We start from the raw sequence: 22,644 nt of genomic DNA, 5'->3' as shown, positions 1-22,644 counted from the left end.
CAAAGGCTCCCAATTTAGCTGCAGACATATGCAGTAACATATTGCATCATTTTGCAATGTAGTCTGCTGAAAATGATGGAAAGCACCACTCTACATATCAACAGACGCTGTGGTCAAAGTCAGAATTGCCGCGAAACAAAATTCAACACTCAACACCTAAGTCTGGTGACTAAATTATACGTGCACCCCCACAATTTGCCACGTTTCATGTGTCAGGTAAACCGCGACGAATGGGGCCACATTAATCCCCTCCCTACTGTAGAAGAAACATGGTTGGAAGAGTTAATAACAACATTGTATACCCGGTTTTGGCAAAGTTTGTCCAATACGTCATCATCACGGCACTGAGCATCACGTCGTTCTTGGAGAAGTTACAGGGAAACAACTCGGTGGGTCCAATCATTGGCAGACCAAAGACATATGGGATCTCATCTCCATGAGATGCGTCTGCCCATGGTGGCACCTAATGAGAAGCAAGAGCAATTAGGTTGGTTATTAATATTTGAGTATACAGTACATGTATTGCAAGTGATATTTGACCAGTAGCACAGGATACACACACAAAATAGTTCATGCTTCTTTGTTTGTACATTGTATATATTATGTACTGTATGCACTGTTATGTTCATGTGTATGGTCTTAGGAAGAAGGTCATCTTTTAGGACACATCACTTCTTTCCCGGATATTTTTTTTTTAGTCGTGCTATTTTGTTTGAAATGGTCTTGATAGAGAACATTTTTAATATTGTTGTGATCAAAATAAAATATATAAGGATATATCGATCGCAACTGAATGTTCGGATTGTCTGAGAAGATGTTCAACCTCTCATCTTTCATCAGTTCATGCTCACAGACTTAAGCTCGGTTTACACTGGACACTAAATCTGATTTTTTTTGCCCTCAAATGACACAGACGGGATATTTTTTGTCAGTCCGAATGCTCCAAAGTGCTTTAAATCTGATCTTCTTGCATCAGATTCAGGCCACATCAGGAGGTAGTCCAAATCCGTTTGGAATCTAATCTTTTCAAACGTGACTGCAGTCTAAAAACATGTTGTTTGCAACTTTTACATCATCTTTGGTCGAGCTACGTCTTTTGTGTGCGCAGGAAAGACGCGGCTTGCGGTGATCAAAGTTTTTTTTCGGTGGTCAAATTTTCGGTGCATCACTAGTCAATGGTGCACAAATAATAGGCTATATGTAATATAAGAAGATCTATATAAACATATATATATATATATATATATATATATATATATATATATTAGGGCTGCAACAACTAATCGATTAAATCGATAAAAATCGATTATAAAACAGTTGGCGATTAATTTAGTCATCGATTCGTTGGATCTATGCTATGCGCATGCGCACAGGCATTTTTTTTATAAACCTTATTTATAAACTGCAACATTTATAAACAGCTGAGAAACAATAATCAAAATAAGTATGGTGTTTTTTTCAATAAAATACTGGAAAGGATAGAAATGTAGTTTGGCTCTTTTATACGATTATAATCGATAAATCGAAGTAATAATCGACAGATTAATCGATTATCAAATCAAGCGTTAGTTGCAGCCCTAATATATATATATATATATATATATATATATATATATATATATATATATATATATATATATATATATATATATATATATATATATATATATAAATAAATGCACACACTTTGATTCCAAAGAAATAGTGAGTGTTGAAAGACCGAAAATGACGTGTACGCTGTGGCTTATTTGTTTTATACATTGCGTAGGTTGTTTATGTAAGTGAGTTGAAAAATAAAGCTCATATAGATCCACGCTGATGTCTTTGTTTTGTCTCCTCTACTTAACAGCTATAAATAGATTAGAACCATTCCAGATAAGAACCAGAAAATGACCAGTTTTGCTAGATTTTTTTTACTAATGTTTTGGTGATGTGTTTATGGCCGACAATAAAGAGTTTTGCTCAGTAAAGTGATCGATGGAATTCATGTCCTCAAAGCGTCTCGACAGACGTTACAATATTTGGACAATGATGACGAAAACTGTTTTCTCTGTTGTGTCCGTGTGTCGAAAATTGTTATGCGCTTATTTTTTTATTTGATTTTGTGCGTGGCATAGATTTGCCGTGCGCAGAGGACGCTTGAGCAGTGCGCAACTGCACAGGCGCACACCTTAGAGGGAACGTTGGTCGTGGCCACAATGGGGCCACAATGGGGCCAGTGTGTGTTTACACTGAGTCCAGTGGCGTGTCTAGTGGGTGGCATGTGCCACCCCTAGAATTTGACAGGCCACCCCAGGTGCCACCCCACTTAGAGGCGGAACGATTTGAAGCAGTGTACCACTCGGGCCCCATCCAGTGGTACGCCAAAGAATTGCTTAATCCGGGAATCCCCTAACTACAGTCAGCAGATTGTCCCAAATTTGTTTTTAAAACATAAATTAAAATATATTGAAATTTGTTAGCCGCCCAGAGTGTGCGGGCAACAGCGATTACTGTTGACTACGTACAGTTAATGCATAGACTCAATGTTAAAACATGTCATACAAAAACACACAACTTGCCCACTGAACTAAGTGGGCATTATAAGAAATGTCTAATAGTACCATACACAATTTAAAGATACACCCATTGAACCCATTTACTATTGGCCTGATGGGTAATATGCACAACAATCTCACAACAATAGAAAATGGATGTATGGTTATTTCTGATGGATTACAAAACATTAAGGAGGTCGTCGGGGAAGTAAACAAGGTAGGAATGGTTCACATACTCTTGATATTCAATGTTTTATTGTTTATACTTCATATTGTTGTGGCAAGCAATCTTATCTGGCGCGCACATATTGGCATAATCGGCAAACTTGACGTGCACATATTCGGGTGGCGGGCAATTTTAATCGCGCACACATATCCAGGTGGCGGGCATTCTTTTTTGATTGATGATGACCGATGATAAGCATCCAGGTTCCAGACGTCCGTGGTCCTTCACTAAATGTAAACCATTTTTACACAAAAATGTTTAAAGTGTTTGTCTGCCAACACAAGAACAGGCACATTCATCTGTTTTGAGCGTTATTTCAGTCCCAGCATCTTTTGTTATTCCACCGTGATTCTAGTTCTACTCAGCCCAGGTAATTTATTTGTTGTGCAAATACTCTAAAGGCACACTATGTAATATTTTAAATTAGTCTGTTGCCTGTAGTGTAAAGAGTGGATTTGAATGAGGACCTTATTTGTTTAAATTTAAATAAAGGTTTATGAATGTTACTAATTTACTTTATTAAAGAGCAAATTTGACATACTGTATTTGTATTTTGCGCAAACTGTTGCAAATTATCTGACGTTCTGTAACTTAGCTTTGCAATATTGTTCAATGTCAGCAATTTTCCTACAAGAAGTTTCACTCCATACTTGGTGGTGGTAACCCTGGTAAACTACTTTAGTAGCTACAGCTGCTCCGAGGGGAAACTGACTGTTATATGGGTGCCACCTCTCCAGAACTAGGCGCCACCCCTGAAAAAATTGTCTGGACACGCCACGGACTGAGTCTGATAAAGATTACATTTCCAGTCAACTGGAAAAAAATCAGATTTGGTCTGCAGTGTAAACGTAGTCCTAGATAGGACAGTTGTAGTCTGGCTGCTTGGTGCTGGAGCCATAGTATTTATCCTCTACAGGAGGGTTTTATATACCTTGGATTCGTTACCAAGCCCTTTGTCTTGATTGTCCAATCTAAGTCTGTGAGCATTACTGATGAAGCCTGCTCAGATTAGAGGTGAAAGGTCATCTAAGACAATCTGAACAGTCCAGTTGCGATTGATTCAATGCTCAGGGAATACAATAACCTGATGATTGAGAACATTCATAGATTTACAACACCTTGCATTACTGTAAGAATAGACAATGATAATTCACCTGTTCTGTTTGACAGTGGTGGTAGAAAGCGTAGAAGTACGTGGGTGACCCAAAGCTTGAGTGCAGGTCAGCTGTGGCCACAGCAGGCGCCACCCACTGGTGATCCGTGAATAAGGCCAGCAATGTCTTCCTGCGTGTCTCTGGGTTGTGCCTATCAGCCCAATCGGTGTACATAAACTTGATGGTCTCCCGGAGTATGTCTTTACCCTCTGGATAGCCATAGAGATCATCCACAAAGCTAGACACGGCATAGTCAAAGTCATTGGCCTGAACACCGTTTTCATTGTCCACGATCAGCTCCACAAATTTAAGACCCTCCCCTTGGTTCACTCCGAGCATAATATCATAGTTCAGGAATTCACCTGGAAAAAGATTTGTTTAGCTATAAGAAGGGTCACATTTAAATGGTTTCACTTCAGGTACTAGAGAACTGTAAGAAAGGCTGGATAATGAAGTGCGTATTTAAGTCTACAAAATTATCTCGTACCTTGCTCCATGAGTATCTGAGGGTCGTCAGGGATTACGTCGCCATCAATGACGGGTCCAAAGGCAATGTGGTACCGAGCCGGCTGGATGTCTTGATCAACCAACTCTTTGTAAGGTTTGTTCTGAAGACACGCCACAAGTTCTATTGTGTCCTCCAGATTACAGCCAACTTTGCGGGCCAGCATTCTGGCATACTTGGCTGGCTGGAAGCTGACAGCCCAACTTGAGAGCGCTGTGCCACTCTGGGTGATGGCCCTCTGAAACAGGCCTGACCATGGAGGAGGTGGAGAAAGGAGAGAAGGGGAAACACTTGATGTTAAATGCACGACACATTATCCCATTATTACCATGAATTGATTAACGTGGACCTCGACTTAAACAAGTTGAAAAACTTATTCGGGTGTTACCATTTAGTGGTCAATTGTACAGAATATGTACTGTACTGTGCAATCTACCCTATTTTTCAGAGTATAAATTGCACCGGAGTATAAGCCGCACCTGCCAAAAATGCATAATAAAGAAGGAAAAAAACATATATAAGTCGCACTGGAGTATAAGTCGCATTTTTGGGGGAAATTTATTTGATAAAACCCAACACCAAGAATAGACATTTGAAAGGCAATTTAAAATAAATAAAGAATAGTGAACAACAGGCTGAATAAGTGTACGTTTTATGACTCATAAATAACCAACTGAGAACGTGCCTGGTATGTTAACGTAACATATTATGGTAAGAGTCATTCAAATAACTATAACATATAGAACATGCTATACGTTTACCAAACAATCTGTCACTCCTAATCGCTAAATCCCATGAAATCTTATACGTCTAGTAGAGATGCGCGGATAGGCAATTATTTCATCCGCAACCGCATGACAAAAGTCGTCAACCATCCGCATCCACCCGAATTAACATTTAATCAACACCGCACCCGCCCGCACCCGCCCGTTGTTATATATCTAATATAGACGATGCAAGGCATTAGTGAGGTTATAAAGCTTTTGCCTGTTAAAGAAAGGAGACTGATCTAATGCAGCAATGATCTGGGAGCCGCGCTGAGCGCACCTCCAAGCGCGTTTCTCAAAGTGTGGGGCGCGCCCCACTGGTGGGGAATAGAGACATGACAGGTGGGGCGCGAGGAACGGGAGGAAATTTCACTCAAAAAATTTTTTTTAAATTATTATATTCTTAGATTATTTTTTTTACTATGCTTTCATTTTCTATACACACTGTAAATCACTTTGTGATTCTGTCTGTGAAATCCGCTATATAAATAAATGGAAATTACCGGTACTTATTTTTACTGTAGGCTTTATATTTCTCGGTACGAGCGAAAGTTTGACAGACATAGCAACAGTAACTAATGGGGGCGGGGCTAAGCGGAACAAACTTTCGCGCGGATGGGTAGCAGGCTAATGTGTGGATCACAATTACACAAATATATACATTTGTGACTCGCACCTCAAAGGTCGTCGAGCCAGAGCCAGCGCCTGCAGAGAAACAAAAATCTGACGGGCACACACTGTGTCATTCACCGGGAAGCACTAGCGTCAAGGCAGCTCAGCCCCGAACTCAATGAGGTTTTAACAGATGTTGTGAGCGCGGTAAATTTGATCAAAACACGACCACTGAAAGCGCGACTGTTCTCTGCACTGTGTGAGGAAATGGGAGCTGATCATACAGCCGTGCTGTTTCACAGTGAAGCAAGGTGGCTCTCCTGGGGGAAAGTGCTGTCACTTGCCCTGTCTTGCCAAATGCATAGCTCCTCCTTTTTTTTTTGCAAAGATTGCAAATTGGCACTTTTTATTGTATTTATTATTTGATTTATTATTGAACTTGATGCAAGTTATAACACTTTTTTTGATTTATTATTGAACTTGATGCAAGTTATAACACTTTTGTTTTATTTATTATTGAACTTGATGCAAGTTATAACACTTTTTTTGATTTATTATTGAACTTGATGCAAGTTATTTGGTTTATTATTGAACTTGATGCAAGTTATAACACTTTTATTTGATTTATTATTGAACTTGATGCAAGTTATAACACTTTTTTTTTATTATTGAACTTGATGCAAGTTATAACACTTTTGTTTTATTTATTATTGAACTTGATGCAAGTTATAAAATTTTTTTTGATTTATTATTGAACTTGATGCAAGTTATTTGATTTATTATTGAACTTGATGCAAGTTATAACACTTTTTTTGATTTATTATTGAACGTGATGCAAGTTATAACACTTTTTGATTTATTATTGAACTTGATGCAAGTTATAACACTTTTTTGATTTATTATGGAACTTGATGCAAGTTATAACACTTTTATTTGATTTATTATTGAACTTGATGCAAGTTATAACACTTTTTTGATTTATTATTGAACGTGGTGCAAGTTATAACACTTTTTTTGATTTATTATTGAACTTGATGCAAGTTATAACAGTTTTTTTTATTTATTACTGAACGTGATGCAAGTTATAACACTTTTTTTGATTTATTATTGAACTTGATGCAAGTTATAACACTTTTGTTTTATTTATTATTGAACTTGATGGAAGTTATTTTATTTATTATTGAACTTGATGCAAGTTATACCACAGCTGCACAGTTATTTTATTTATTATTGAACTTAATGTTATTTTATGTTATTGAGTTTGAATGTATACAACTTGATGTTCAATAAATTTGAAAATGTTAAAGCTTGGCATTAGCGCTCTGTTGGGGCGATGGGGGCAGGTGGGGCTTGAAAACTCCTCCTTGTCCAAAGTGGGGGATGACAAAAAAAGTTTGAGAACCACTGCCTTAGCGGGTTCCGACTTCCATGGCCACCGTCCTGTTGTCTATATCAACCAACACCTTTTCTGGGGTCTGATGAGTGTCGGCATCGGGCGCCTTAACCCGGCGTTCGGTTCATCCTGCAGCGCCAGTTCTGCTTGCCCCACCCCTTTCGTGAGCGCACTGCGCGCGGAGTGACCCCTGTTACGCGCCCCCGGCAACGGGGGTGGCGGGCAGGTAAGCTGCGCGGTCGGAGCGCGCGGAGTGACCCCTGTTACGAGCCCCCGGCCACGGGGGTGGCGGGCAGGTAAGCTGCTTACCTGCTGCGCGTGACGCCGGCCGCGGCGAAGGCGGACGAGGCGGGGTGTCGTGCGGTGGGCGCGTTGGTGACCCTGGACGTGCGTCGGGCCCTTCTCGCGGATCACCTCAGCTACGGCTCCCGGTGGGGCCCTCTCGGGGGAAGGGGCCTCGGTCCCGGACCCCGGTGAGGCGTCCCTTCTCCGCTCCGTAAAAGTGTCCATCTCTTTTTTTTTTTCTTCTTCTGTTGTGGCATATGCTGCAGGTGCCTGCTCGTTTTTCGTATGTGGCTAACAACATTTAACTATGTATATATATTTCCGAATTGGTTTAACTGCCACCCGCCTGAATCTATTTACAATCTAATTTTTTTTTATTTCAACCGCCCACCCGACCCGCGGATAAAATCTAATTTTTTTTTATTTCAACCGCCCGAACCGCGGATAATCCGCGGACTCCGCGGTTGTGTCCGCAAACTGCGCATCTCTAACGTCTAGTCTCTTACGTGAATGAGCTAAATAATATTATTTGATATTTTACGGTAATGTGTTAATAATTTCACACATAAGTCGCTCCTGAGTATAAGTCGCACCCCCGGCCAAACTATGAAAAAAATTGCGACTTATAGTCCGAAAAATACGGTACTAATAAAAGTCTCAATCAATCAATCAATCGATTGTTGATGTTTACTAATCGATTTTATAATCGTCCATGTCCAAATTGCGATACATCTAAAAATCAATTATTTCCCCCACCTCTATTTGTTATAATATGCTCTCTCTAACTGTTATTAATCTACCTAATCATTTCCTTTTAATAAATGCTTACTTTCTGCTGTAACACGATTCCATCTACACTTCCTAAACTTCACTGAGCACTCATTTAAAGCTAGCTTAGGTATTTTCCGCACTATAAGGCGCACCTAAAAACCTCCAATTTCCTCAAAAGCTGACAGTGCGCCTTATAATCCGGTGCGCCTTATATATGGACCAATATTGAGCCACAACAGGTCTAGCAACTACAGTAACTACGCCAACTTCATTTTCCCCTTTCTACGGCTGCTTACCGTAGAAGAAGAAGCGCTTCTTCTTCTACGGAGGAAAATGAAGTCGGTGGCTGCTTACCGTAGTTGCGAGACCTAAACTTTATGTAAAGACCCAAAAATGGCTCCTATTAAGAGACACGCTTACGACGCAGAGTTTAAACTCAAGGCGATCAGTCACGCAGTAGAACACGGGAATAGAGCAGCAGCGAGAGAATTTAACATTAACGAATCAATGGTGCGGTAGTGGAGGAAGCGAGATGGCTACAGTTGGAGGACAAACTGGAACAGTGAGTTGTTGAACAGAGAGCAGCAAATAGAAGTGTCAGTACAATCACTATTTGTTTTGTTGACATTCCCTTTAGCGCAGCTCCATCTAATGGATGCATAACGTAACCCCAGCCTCTACTGTAGTGTCTATTCTATGCGCCTTATAATGCGGTGTGCCTTATATATGAACAAAGTTTTAAAATAGGCCATTCTTGAAGGTGCGCCTTATAATGCGGTGCGCCTTGTACAAACCCCGTTTCCATATGAGTTGGGAAATTGTGCTAGATGTAAATATAAACGGAATACAATAATTTGCAAATCATTTTCAACCCATATTCAGTTAAATATGCTACAAAGACAACATATTTGACGTTCAAACTGATAAACTTTTTTTTTTTTTTTTGCAAATAATCATTAGCTTTAGAATTTGATGCCAGCAACACGTGACAAAGAAGTTGGGAAAGGTGGCAATAAATACTGATAAAGTTGAGGAATGCTCATCAAACACTTATTTGGAACATCCCACAGGTGTGCAGACTAATTGGGAACAGGTGGGTGCCATGATTGGGTATAAAAACAGCTTCCCAAAAAATGCTCAGTCTTTCCCAAGAAAGGATGGGGCGAGGTACACCCCTTTGTCCACAACTGCGTGAGCAAATAGTCAAACAGTTTAAGAACAACATTTCTCAAAGTGCAATTGCAAGAAATTTAGGGATTTCAACATCTACGGTCCATAATATCATCAAAAGGTTCAGAGAATCTGGAGAAATCACTCCACGTAAGCGGCATGGCCGGAAACCAACATTGAATGTCTGTGACCTTTGATCCCTCAGACGGCACTCTATCAAAAACCGACATCAATCTCTAAAGGATATCACCACATGGGCTCAGGAACACTTCAGAAAACCACTGTCACTAAATACAGTTGGTCGCTACATCTGTAAGTGCAAGTTAAAGCTCTACTATGCAAAGCGAAAGCCATTTATCAACAACATCCAGAAACGCCGCCGGCTTCTCTGGGCCCGAGGTCATCTAAGATGGACTCATGCAAAGTGGAAAAGTGTTCTGTGGTCTGACGAGTCCACATTTCAAATTGTTTTTGGAAATATTCGACATCGTGTCATCCGGACCAAAGGGGAAGCGAACCATCCAGACTGTTATCGACGCAAAGTTCAAAAGCCAGCATCTGTGATGGTATGGGGGTGTATTAGTGCCCAAGACATGGGTAATTTACACATTTGTGAAGGCGCCATTAATGCTGAAAGGTACATACAGGTTTTGGAGCAACATATGCTGCCATCTAAGCGCCGTCTTTTTCATGGACGCCCCTGCTTATTTCAGCAAGACAATGCCAAGCCACATTCAGCACGTGTTACAACAGCGAGGCTTCGTAAAAAAAGAGTGCGGGTACTTTCCCCGCCCGCCTGCAGTCCAGACCTGTCTCCCATCGAAATTGTGTGGCGCATTATGAAGCGTAAAATACGACAGCGGAGACCCCGGACTGTTGAACGACTGTAGCTCTACATAAAACAAGAATGGGAAAGAATTCCACTTTCAAAGCTTCAACAATTAGTTTCCGCAGTTCCCAATCGTTTATTGAGTGTTGTTAAAAGAAAAGGTGATGTAACACAGTGGTGAACATGCCCTTTCCCAACTACTTTGGCACGTGTTGCAGCCATGAAATTCTAAGTTAATTATTATTTGCAAAAAAAAATAAAGTTTATGAGTTTGAACATCAAATATCTTGTCTTTGTAGTGCATTCAATTGAATATGGGTTGAAAAGGATTTGCAAATCATTGTATTCCGTTTATATTTACATCTAACACAATTTCCCAACTCATATGGAAACAGGGTTTGTATATGAACAAAGTTTTAAATTAGGTCATTCTTGAAGGTGCGCCTTATAATCCGGTGCCCCTTATAGTGCGGAAAATACGGTAACATGTTTAGCCTTGTCCTCCAGCGATAATGGAACTTGATAATGATACTTAAGATGCTAAGAAATGCAGTTTGTTTGCTGTAATGGAGGTGATTATTATTAACTTAGTGCTAGTCGCTTGTCAGCCAGAGAGGATCGTAGTTTGTGATTGGTGGCCAATCGATGGGCACGTTCCTAGTCTTTAAATATATTTTTCTTTTACAAGTTATTTCTTTGAGTATTTCCAGCACCACTCATGTACTATACCGTACGTGCATTTTTTAATCCATTTAAATACAAACGTCACAAGTGGTAATGTATCAAACATGAGTTCCTAATAGGCATCAGAACTTGTATAATTGACTGGAAAGCATCATCAATACACCTGGTTTCCCAGTAAGCTCACAGCTCTTACCTTTGGTGGAGTTGCTCCAGCGGTTGCCCTCGGAGTAGTGAGACAGCGTGAGAAGATTGACACAGGAGGCTCCAGCTCCTGAACCAAACACAGTAATACGTAATGGATCCCCGCCAAAGGCTGCAATATTCTCACTGGTCCACCGAAGAGCCTGGATTTGGTCCAACAAGCCATAATTCCCTTTGGCTGCCTGGTCACCAGTACTCAGGAATCCTACAATTCAAAAAGAGAGAGGTTATGAGAACCTAAAATGGTTGTTTTTTCCCCTCTTGACTCTTGCTGACAAAATGTGCTAAACTGTGTGCCGTAACCTTCCAAAGTGGTATCTGACAATTACCTGAAAACTATCTGCATCGGCACTTTTGTCAGTTAATTTGGGGTAGCTGCAGCTCGGTCCACTAAGACTTAGCTTGTGGGGCAAGATGTTAGTAAGTTCGAATCCCGCTACCGTCAAAAATGTGGACATGTAGGCTGAACCCCAAATGTCCACCTTAACCCTTGTCTTGGCCTTTAGTCCTCGGTTTAGCATGTTCACATCAAGAAAATAATGCACCGGTACATATATTAAGTAATTATAAGCATGATTTATTTTCATAGTTATTAATGAGTGACACGCCACATAAATATTGCTATATTTTAATGTTGTCAAAATTGTCATATATTGTCGTAGTCAGTAACCTAAAATGTCAGACTATCAGCAAACCCACTTCACTACAATTTACTAATTTTCATGAATGATTAGACAGCTAATCTACTTTCAAAATGTACATTAACCACGTTTAGAAATATCGGCAGGGGGCCTCTAAATAAAATTCTGCTTCAAGCCCCAATTCAGCCTGGGGTGTCACTTGGTGTTAAGTCGGGATGGGTACCGAATCTGGTACTTTTTTGGCACCAACCGAATCCCGCCAGGCACGATCCACATAAAATCCAACGGTGACATGTTACATCACGCTCGGTTGCCGACTAATTGCCGGCTCTTCGCACTTCGGGACTTGGCGATCACTCCAGCAGCACTGAGAGCGGACTAAGCCAAAACTGCCTTTCTGAAATGTTGTAATGTTTAATTCCAACAAAAAAAATTGAATCAAAAATACGATCTAACGTAAGAAAAGAAAGGCTCAACTTTTCCAAAAATGCGCTAGCTTAATACTAATTATAAATGGTCTTTGCTATTGACTTGCTACTGGTTAGCATTAGCGATTTTGCATGGCAATTTCAAAGGATTTGTTAATAAAAACTACAACTATATACACGTTAAAATCAAACAGCTGGTGCATACTAAGTGTAATACCGTATTTTTCCGACTATAAGTCTCAGGTTTTTTTTCATAGTTTGGCCGGGGGTGCGACTTATACTCAGAAGCGACTTATGTGTGAAATTATTAACACTTTACCGTAAAATGTCAAATAATATTATTTAGCTCATTCACGTAAGAGACTAGACGTATAAGATTTCATGGGATTTAGCGATTAGTAGTGACAGATTGTTTGGTAAACGTAGAGCATGTTCTATATGTTATAGTTATTTGAGTGACTCTTACCATAATATGTTACGTTAGCATATCAGGCACGTTCTGAGTTGGTTATTTATGAGTCATAAAACGTACACTTATTCAGCCTGTTGTTCACTATTCTTTATTTATTTTAAATTGCCTTTCAAATGTCTATTCTTGGTGTTGGGTTTTATCAAATAAATTTCCCCCAAAAATGCGACTTATACTCCAGTGCGACTTTTTAATGTTTTTTTCCTTCTTTATTAAGCATTTTCGGCCGGTGCGACTTATACTCCGGAGCGACTTATACTCCGAAAAATACGGTACTTACATTATTAACACTTTTTAGGGGTTAACAAAAGACTAGATGCAGCCAAGACTGAACTGACTAGCCAACCCACTCGTCTAAAGTCTTGGGCTTGTAACTTTTAATTGTAACTTATTGTCATACTTGCAAATGAGACTCAAACATGTGATAATAAAACAAGATAGTAACTGGACAGCAGTTATCATAATCAGCTCAATTTGTTGCAAAAAATAGATTTTGTCATCAAAAACAATTAATATTCATTGACACACACACAAGTACCGAAAATTGCTAGTATCGATTCCCAGGTGGGGGGGATTTGCTACCATATCGGTTCAAATTTGAACGGTACTCATCCCTAGTGCTAAGTCAGACTTGCAACACTATGTCCAGGTAAACGCCACACGGACAAGATGCGAGATTCAAACCCGGATCGCTTGAGTGTGAAGAAGCCGTGCTGCCCTTGTTTATGAATCATGCAATATAAACAACATTGACTTGGCACGGAGTCACGTTGTAAATCAGTCCTGTGTATAACGATGGTGAGCGCAACATTAAAATGTTACTTTGGTAATATATTACTCTCTATACTGTTTAAGTGCGTGTTTATACATGCATATTAAGTTCAGTTGATATGCTGTAGTAAGATACTGTAAGATATGTGGCTTACCAATACAAACATGAGCTGATCAGTCTCACATACCGGGGACAAGTTAAGTGCCATACCTAGGACCCCCAAGCGGTAGTTGACTGTTATGACAATGACATTTCCATAGCTGGCCAGGATGCTGCCATCAAACAGGTTTCCAGTTCCTTCCATGTAGGATCCACCATGGATGAAAACCATCACTGGCTTGGGGCTTCCACTCTCCCTTATGTCTACAGATAGAGCAAGGCAAAAGAACTGATCAGATGTGCTGTTGATACACACAATATCAGAACCTTCAGGAATATAATTGACCAGGGGTCTCCAACTTTCATCACAATGAAACATACTTGGACAAAAACAGAGGAGAGGTGTATGTGTTTTATTTACATGACTGGCAACCGTTAAATCAGGGGTGTCCAACGCTGCTCGATTTTTATTTACACATTCTAAAGACAAAATAAACACGGATTTAAATACTACACAAGAATACTGTGACTAAAATGTAGCAGGACCTGTGAACCACAATGGCAGACTACCTGTGCTTCTTTTTTGGTCTTTGATACATTTCCGTGTGTTCTGTCATGATGGACACAAATTTCTTCCAAGAAATGGTAAGTCCTCAAAAATGTTTAGTTGGCAGTATAATAATGTTAGTAAATAATTATCATAATAACATAGTATCTCAAAGGGTTTAGATTAGGCAAGGCAAGTTTATTTTATAGCACAATTTGTACGCACGGCAATTCAAAGTGCTTTACAGATGTAAAAAAACACAAGAATGTGAACAAAAATCATAAACATCATAAACATACCGTATTTTTCGGACTATAAGTCACAGTTTTTTTCGTAGTTTGGCCGGGGGTGCGACTTATACTCAGGAGCGACTTATGTGTGAAATTATTAACACATTACCGTAAAATATCAAATAATATTATTTAGCTCATTCACGTAAGAGACTAGACGTATAAGATTTCATGGGATTTAGCGATTAGGAGTGACAGATTGTTTGGTAAACGTATAGCATGTTCTATATGTTATAGTTATTTCAATGACTCTTACCATAATATGTTACGTTAGCATACCAGGCACGTTCTCAGTTGGTTATTTATGCCTCATATAACGTACACTTATTCAGCTTGTTGTTCACTATTCTTTATTTATTTTAAATTGCCTTTCAAATGTCAATTCTTGGTGTTGGGTTTTATCAAATAAATTTCCCCAAAAAATGCGACTTATACTCGAGTGCGACTTATATATGGTTTTTTTCCTTCTTTATTATGCATTTTCGGCCAGTGCGACTTATACTCCGGAGCAACTTATACTCCAGAGCGACTTATACTCCGAAAAATATGGTAATCAGGAATTATTCTACTGTTATTCAACCCTATAACACAAAGCTAAGATGTGGATGTTTTGTTCACATATATTGACCTTCATTGTATTGTTTTTTTGTCATGACAGGTTTATTTATGTTCTTACTTTCACTTCCACTTCCTGTTTGTTTTCTTTGGTCACCTGTTCTCCAGTCTGGTCGCTGGCTTTTTCACCTGTCCCTGATTAGCAATCAAGACACAAATGTTCATGGTTGCCATTCAGAAGGCTTCATATGCACGGCACTTCATCTGCCGTCTCTGCATTCTGGGGCCACGACCAATTGAATTGAATTGAACAACTTTATTTGATTAGTACAATAGACATTGAGCAACATGTGGGCAAAGTATCACAGTAAATATGCCAGAATTAGCAGCAACAGTTAGATTTGAACACAACAATGACACTGGAACGTAACAGGTTTTAGTATTTTTTTATATAAAAGAAGTAGAAAAGTGGCCCCTGCATCCTTCAAAATTTCTGTACGTGGCCCTCACTAGAAAAAGTTTGGACACCCCTGGTTTAAATTGTATTGTGGAAGAAGAAGAAGAGCTCCTTCGAGCTACTCATCATCAGGTGGCGAGCTACATGTTGGAGACGCCTGGTTCTAGACGTACCTAGCTGGTGGAGTAATCTATGTTATGTACAGGTAGAGTGATGACTCGGATGTGATAAAGTGAATAAAAAGTCCTCCAACTACTGCATGAATGTTTGGGATGAGAGACGCTGGATTCATACCAGGAACCCTCAAGTTTCCGGACAACATCTGAGGCCCGCCGCCCACCAGTGTGTGACTGCAGAGTGATGAATAATGGCTTTCATTTTAAAGTGTTTTAGGTATCTTGAAAGGCCCTATATTATTCCAATCTATCATTCTTATTCATCTGTTCACCAGACGGCTTTTCATGCTGTCAATGAAGATAAACAATGTCGTTTTTTGTCCTGTCAGTAATATTGATGAATTTTCACAAGTTGTAGTGGGTGTACTTGTATTAAAATGTGTAAACAAATAATTATATAACTATACATACATACATATATATATATATATATATATATATATATATATATATATATATATATATATATATATATATATATATATATATATATATATATTTATATATATACATACATACATATACAGTATATGTATACTTGTATATATATATATATATATGTTTATATATACATATATGCATAGGTATATGCGTATATATGTAATATATACTGCGTATATATATATTTTATAAATGTATATATATATATATATATATAATATGTATGTGCAAAAGTTGTTCATTTCCTAATTTGCATAATTCAGCAAATATTTACATTTTGTGATAAATGAAATTTTGTGATAAACAACATGAATTCATTCATCATTGGCGGAATAAATTTTTTTAATTAGTGTTTTTCCAATCTTAATATTATATTATCATAAGATAAACCATATTGCATGAGCATGTCTTCCAACATTTCTGTGCATTTTAGTGGTCATTTTTATGTCAGTAATTAGTGTAACTTTTGTCTCTAGCTTGAAATCACATTCTTTATTGTAATTAATAATAACATTATTACATCTGATTTAGGTTTGACCAACGAAACATCCTACTAGATTCTAAAATTAATTAAAATGAAGATCAAATGTTTTGTGTTGCTATGATAGTTTTCCCTAAATAAGGCACCAAATTTGATGGTTAATGACATAATGTACCAAATAAGAATTTGGTACATTTGGTGTGATAAACTAATAAAATATAATCTTTTTTTTTTTTGTTTAAAGTGCAGTACCCACATTTTGTAATAACTTTCACAATATGCAACAAGTTATTACAAAATGAGTTGAAAAAATGTGGCGTTAGTAAATAGTATTACTGTACATTATTACATATTGCACTATTATTACATAATGCGTTGTTACAGGGCTTTTTTGTGAGTGTTGCGGCCTAAAATGCCTGATTAAAGTTGCAATGTTTTGAGGCTTTTTTCCCCAAATGACATTGCATCAGCTTTTAATTTTCCAAATTGTGTTATTAATGTTTGAAGTTTTCCTTGTAGCCTCAACTCTAAAAAGCCCAGGATTTCAACAAATCCACCAAAATATGCTTCTTTTTTTTTCATTAAGTGCGGAGCACATTTTCCAACACTCACTGCAAGTTACCAGTCCCCCTAGGACAAGGGTGTCCAAGGTGCAGCCGTTCGTGGCCTGCAACTGGAGTTTTGTTGGCCACAACATGTTGTCGGAAAAAAACAAAACAGGAAAAAAATTCGGAAAAAAGAGCTACCGGTAAATGATGTAATGAGAAAAGAGCTGAACATTTGATACAACCTTTGAAAAGTTTAGGTATGTGGGGGGCATTTTGCTTTATTTATATATTATTTTGTTTTATTTATTTATTATTTTGATGTATTTTTTGATTTTGTAAAAAAAAAAAAAATGTATAAACGGAATTATATATCAAATTTAGTGTTATAAGTGACAAAGTATTACATTTTTACTGCGTTTTTTTCCCGACAATATGTCGCGGGCCAACAACACTCGATCTTCGATCCACAAATGGCACCACTAGGCTACTTTATCACATTGTTTTGTCTTTAAATATATATAATATCTGTTTTCAACATTTACCGTATTTTTCGGACTATAAGTCGCAGTTTATACTTAGGAGCGACTTATGTGTGAAATTATTAACACATTACCGTAAAATATCAAATAATATTATTTAGCTCATTCACGTAAGAGACTAGACGTATAAGATTTCATGGGATTTAGCAATTAGGAGTGACAGATTGTTTGATAAACGTATAGCATGTTCTATATGTTATAGTTATTTGAATGACTCTTACCATAATATGTTACGTTAACATACCAGGCACGTTCTCAGTTGGTTATTTATGCCTCATATAACGTACACTTATTCAGCCTGTTGTTCACTATTCTTTATTTATTTTAAATTGCCTTTCAAATGTCTATTCTTGGTGTTGGCTTTTATCAAATACATTTCCCCAAAAAATGCGACTTATATGTTTTTTTCCTTCTTTCCTTCTTTATTATGCATTTTCGGCCGGTGCGACTTAGACTCCGGAGCGACTTATACTCCGAAAAATACGGTAAAAAATTATTTTTTTACAAGATAAAAAAATATCAAAATGGCCCCCGCATACTTTGACTTTTTGTGATGTGGCACTTAGTGAAAAAAGTTTGGACACCCCTGCTTAGGACCTTGCAACCTAATTTTGAGGTTTTTTTTAGGAGTTTTTCTAAAAATTCGGGATGGAAGTTTTGATGAAATTGCAACAAAAAGTGAAAGTTGAAATAAATGGTTGTGATTTTCCCTCAATATAACTATTAGGGCTGCAAATCTTTGGGTGTCCCACGATTCGATTCAATATCGATTCTTGGGGTCATGATTCAAATCAAAATCGATTTTTTCCGATTCAACGCGATTCTCGATTAAAAAACGATATTTTCCCGATTCAAAAGGATTCTCTATTCATTCAATACATAGGATTTCAGCAGGATCTACCCCAGTCTGCTGACATGCAAGCAGAATAGTAGATTTTTGTAAAAAGCTTTTATAATTGTAAAGGACAATGTTTTATCAACTGACTGCAATAATGTAAATTTGTTTTAACTATTAAATGAACCAAAAATATGACTTATTTTATCTTTGTGAAAATATTGGACACAGTGTGTTGTCAAGCTTATGAGATGCGATGCAAGTGTAAGCCACTGTGACACTATTGTTCTTCTTTTTTAATTTTTATAAATGTCTAATGATAATGTCAATGAGGGATTTTTAATCACTGCTATGTTGAAATTGTAACTAATATTGATACTGTTGTTGATAATATTCATTTTTGTTTCACTACTTTTGGTTTGTTCTGTGCCGTGTTTGTGTCTCCTCTCAATTGCTCTGTTTATTGCAGTTCTGAGGTTTGGTTTTGGAATTGGATTGCATTGTTATGGTATTGCTGTGTATTGTTTTGTTGGATTGATTAATTAAAAATATAAAAATAAAAATAAAATAAAAATAATAATAAATAAATAAATAAATAAATCGATTTAAAAAAAAATGAGAATCGATTCTGAATTGCATAACGTGAGAATCGCGATTCGAATTCGAATCGATGTTTTCCCACACCACTAGTAACTATAATGGAATAACATAACGACTGAAAATAGGCTTATTTTAGCCAAAATAAAGTACACCTGTATTATTTTTTAAAGACAGACCAAAAATGTTATGCAAACACTGCAGGTCACAAGTTAGTCAGAAACAAATCATTTGCAAAAAGCAGAGAAGTTACAAAACTGGACACGTCCTCCTTGGCGGTGCGGAGAAATGATGTCCATAAAGACAAAAAATAGAACTCGTCACAAAGAGCAGCGGCCAACATCTGAGACCTCTTCCCTACTGGATGAAATGTCTGCCACGGCCCACAGAACACCACCAGAAACATGGTCAAAGTACTAATATAGACTGGTTGGACTAACTAACTAATGCACACTCTTTACCCTATGAAATGGTGCAGAATTATGCAATTAAAGAAAATAAAACTCCTGATTGATTTCAAGAGACATAAAAGTCCCTGAAGGTGCAGTTTGCAGTGTGCTTCAAATTACTTTTTTTTATGCCAAAAAAAACCCCAGCTTCTTGTGTTTTGGTGAAAACACAGACATATTTGTCCTGTCTCACAAAATGTCACTTTTATGTCATGTGTCAGATGTTGTTATTGTCGGTCGGCCCTTGAAGCGAGACGGCGCTGCAGCGTCTCCCATCCACTCCAAACGCCGTCTTAAATTCTCAAATTTACTCCTTTTTGACGTGGCTGTTTTGCGGCTATTTCTTCGTCAATTTTAAAAATCAAACTCACCAAGACGTGCCCTAAAGTCTTAGGGTGCTGACAGTTTTGTCTGGAATATATTTGGCCGAAATAAGCATTTGTTTGACGTGAAGTTACTGGAATGTCGTTCCTTAATATGGCCGACACCAGCTGCAGCCAATTAGATCATGACAGCCATCCTCTTCTGTTCAGGGGCTGTTCTATCGAAAATTGGGCCCCGGGCAGAACCCCACCAGCTTCAATCAATACCAAACGTTTCCATTTCTCAACCGATTTGAACCGTTCCATTGTCTTGAGTGCATTCAGGACATGCTATCTTACTCTGCTGGCATGCTAACTATTAGCATTAGAGATATCCGATATTGTCCAACTCTTAATTACCGATTCCGATATTAACCAATACCGATATATACAGTCGTGGAATTAACACATCATCATGCCTAATTTTGTTGTGATGCCCCGCTGGATGCATTAAACAATGTAACAAGGTTTTCCAAAATAAATCAACTCAAGTTATGGAAAATAATGCCAACATGGCACTGCCATATTTATTATTGAAGTCACAAAGTGCTTTTTTTTTTTTAACATGCCTCAAAACAGCAGCTTGGAATTTGGGACATGCTCTCCCTAAGAGAGCATGAGGAGGTTGAGATGGGCGGGGTAGAGGTGGGGGGTATCAGGGGGTGTATATTGTAGCCATACTTGCCAACCTTGAGACCTCCAAATTCGGGAGATTTGGAGGGGGGCGGTTCCAGGGGGTGTGGTTAAGGGGGAGGAGTATATTTATAGCTAGAATTCACTTAAATTCAAGTATTTCTTATATATATATATATATATATATATATATATATATATATATATATATATATATATATATAATAAATACTTGACTTTCAGTGAATTCTAGCTGTATATAAATATGTATTTTATTATATATATATATATATATATATATATATATATATATATATATATATACATATAAATAAAATAAATACTTGAATTTCAGTGTTCATTTATTTACACATACACACACATGACACTTCTCTCTCTTATTGTTGTATTTGAAAGTGCAATGCTTTGCAGCCAGTAGCACAGCCTTTGAAGGAGCATAGGTATGTGCAGTGTAATATTCTGGGTTGGAGTTAATAACCAGGCAAAAAGTTACTTTTTGGTTGGCCAACGGTTTATGTTGTATTGCGCACCCTGACGGCAAGTGTGGGAGTCGGTTCTGAAGTATGAAGTAAAGAGCGGACGTGACGAGAGGCTGTCCTCACTCAGGTCCGCACGGACCTGCAGGGGGCGTGCCTTATGTCCGGCTGGAAATCGGGAGAAAATCGGGAGAATGGTTGTCCCGGGAGATTTTCGGGAGAGGCACTGAAATTCGGGAGACTCGGGTAGGTTGGCAAGTATGATTGTAGCGTCCCGGAAGAGTTAGTGCTGCAAGGGGTTCTGGGTATTTGTTCTGTTGTGTTTATGTTGTGTTACGGTGTGGCTGTTCTCCCGAAATGTGTTTGTCATTCTTGTTTGGTGTGAGTTCACAGTGTGGCGCATATTTGTAACAGTGTTAAAGTTGTTTATACGGCCACCCTCAGTGCGACCTGTATGGCTGTTGAACAAGCATTATGTGACTGGGCCGGCACGCAAAGGCAGTGCCTTTTAGGTTTATTGGCGCTCTGTACTTCTCCCTACGTCCGTGTACACAGCGGCGTTTTAAAAAGTCATACATTTTACTTTTTGAAACCGATACCGATAGTTTTGAAACCGATACCGATAATTTCCGATAATACATTTTAAAGCATTTATCGGCCGATAATATCGGCAGCCCGATATTATCGGACATCTCTAATTAGCATGTTAGCATTTTAGCTATTTTACTCATATCTATATACAAATATATACATGGCAAGATGTCCTTATCAAAAATGTGATACGCTTAAATATATTGTGCTTGAAATACCATTAAAGCTCTTGCTCCGCTATGTGTATATTAATAATAACAGTTATCATCATGTTGTACATATAGACAGTATAATTGATATAAATGTGGTCGACGGCAGAGTTTTGAATATTACTGTACCGATATATCGCGATACTGCATGTTGAGGACACATTCAACAACTGTGACAGCAACAAGAGAATAGCGGCTAACGTCCCTCCTCAGTGAGAAGCCACTTCTAAGTCAGCAATCCTTGCCTCCATGGCGGCAAATAAACAAGTATTATCAACACTGGAGGGCAAGGAATAGCTAAACATGCTACACTAAACACAGTAAGAAACAATGAACCATGGTAAGCGCTAAGCTAGAGCTCTTGATTTTTAACAGAGGTGGGCAGATCGATACCAATATTGACATTAATGATACTAAGTATAATATCAGTATATGGCCGATACTGCAGTACAGTGATTGGATTGAAATGTTTTCTTGTCACAAAATATTTTGTTGTTTTTGTTAACAAACTCAGTAAGTAAGTCCCTGAGCACAGGAGGACTTTAAGGGCAAAACACAAAGCCAATACACTGCCATCCTATGGTTTTTCCGGACTATAATTGTGATCAAAAGTGTTATCATTCAATGATCTGGTTAATAAGGAGATTGAATGTGCTTCCATGGCTGCCTTAGCTTCTTGTCCACAATCTGGGTACTGTAGGATTGCCAAGCTTGTCACTTCCACCATTGAGTTGTTGTTCATTATTCCCTCATAGTAGTAGTAGTGTGTGTACTTAGAGGTTGTGTGCTGTCTTCAATTTGGTATCAAGTTCTTTTTCGTGTGGTTCTGGTTGTTGGTTTCCTTAGTAAAAACTAATTTCCTGCATCGTACTTGCTGTGCTTCTGACGCTGTCA

At 38.2% G+C, this 22,644-nt stretch overlaps 1 protein-coding gene across 6 annotated transcripts in view; it reads right to left on the bottom strand.

The window, feature by feature from the left end:
* nlgn1 (neuroligin 1) overlaps positions 1-22,644 on the bottom strand; it is an 82,175-nt gene that overhangs the window by 14,737 nt on the left and 44,794 nt on the right. For all 6 annotated transcript variants that reach the window (XM_061976058.1, XM_061976061.1, XM_061976060.1 and 3 more), the window contains 5 exons: positions 13,655-13,807; positions 11,127-11,339; positions 4,405-4,671; positions 3,918-4,279; positions 303-463 (listed from right to left, as the gene is read on the bottom strand). In XM_061976058.1, coding sequence (XP_061832042.1) covers positions 303-463; positions 3,918-4,279; positions 4,405-4,671; positions 11,127-11,339; positions 13,655-13,807 — 1,156 coding nt within the window. The remainder of the gene's footprint in view (positions 1-302; positions 464-3,917; positions 4,280-4,404; positions 4,672-11,126; positions 11,340-13,654; positions 13,808-22,644) is intronic.

This window comes from Nerophis lumbriciformis, linkage group LG14 (assembly GCF_033978685.3).
Source record: "Nerophis lumbriciformis linkage group LG14, RoL_Nlum_v2.1, whole genome shotgun sequence".
NCBI classification, from domain to species: Eukaryota; Metazoa; Chordata; class Actinopteri; order Syngnathiformes; family Syngnathidae; genus Nerophis; species Nerophis lumbriciformis.
The sequence above is the reverse complement of the archived record's forward strand: the minus strand, read 5'-3'. Positions and strand labels throughout refer to the sequence as shown.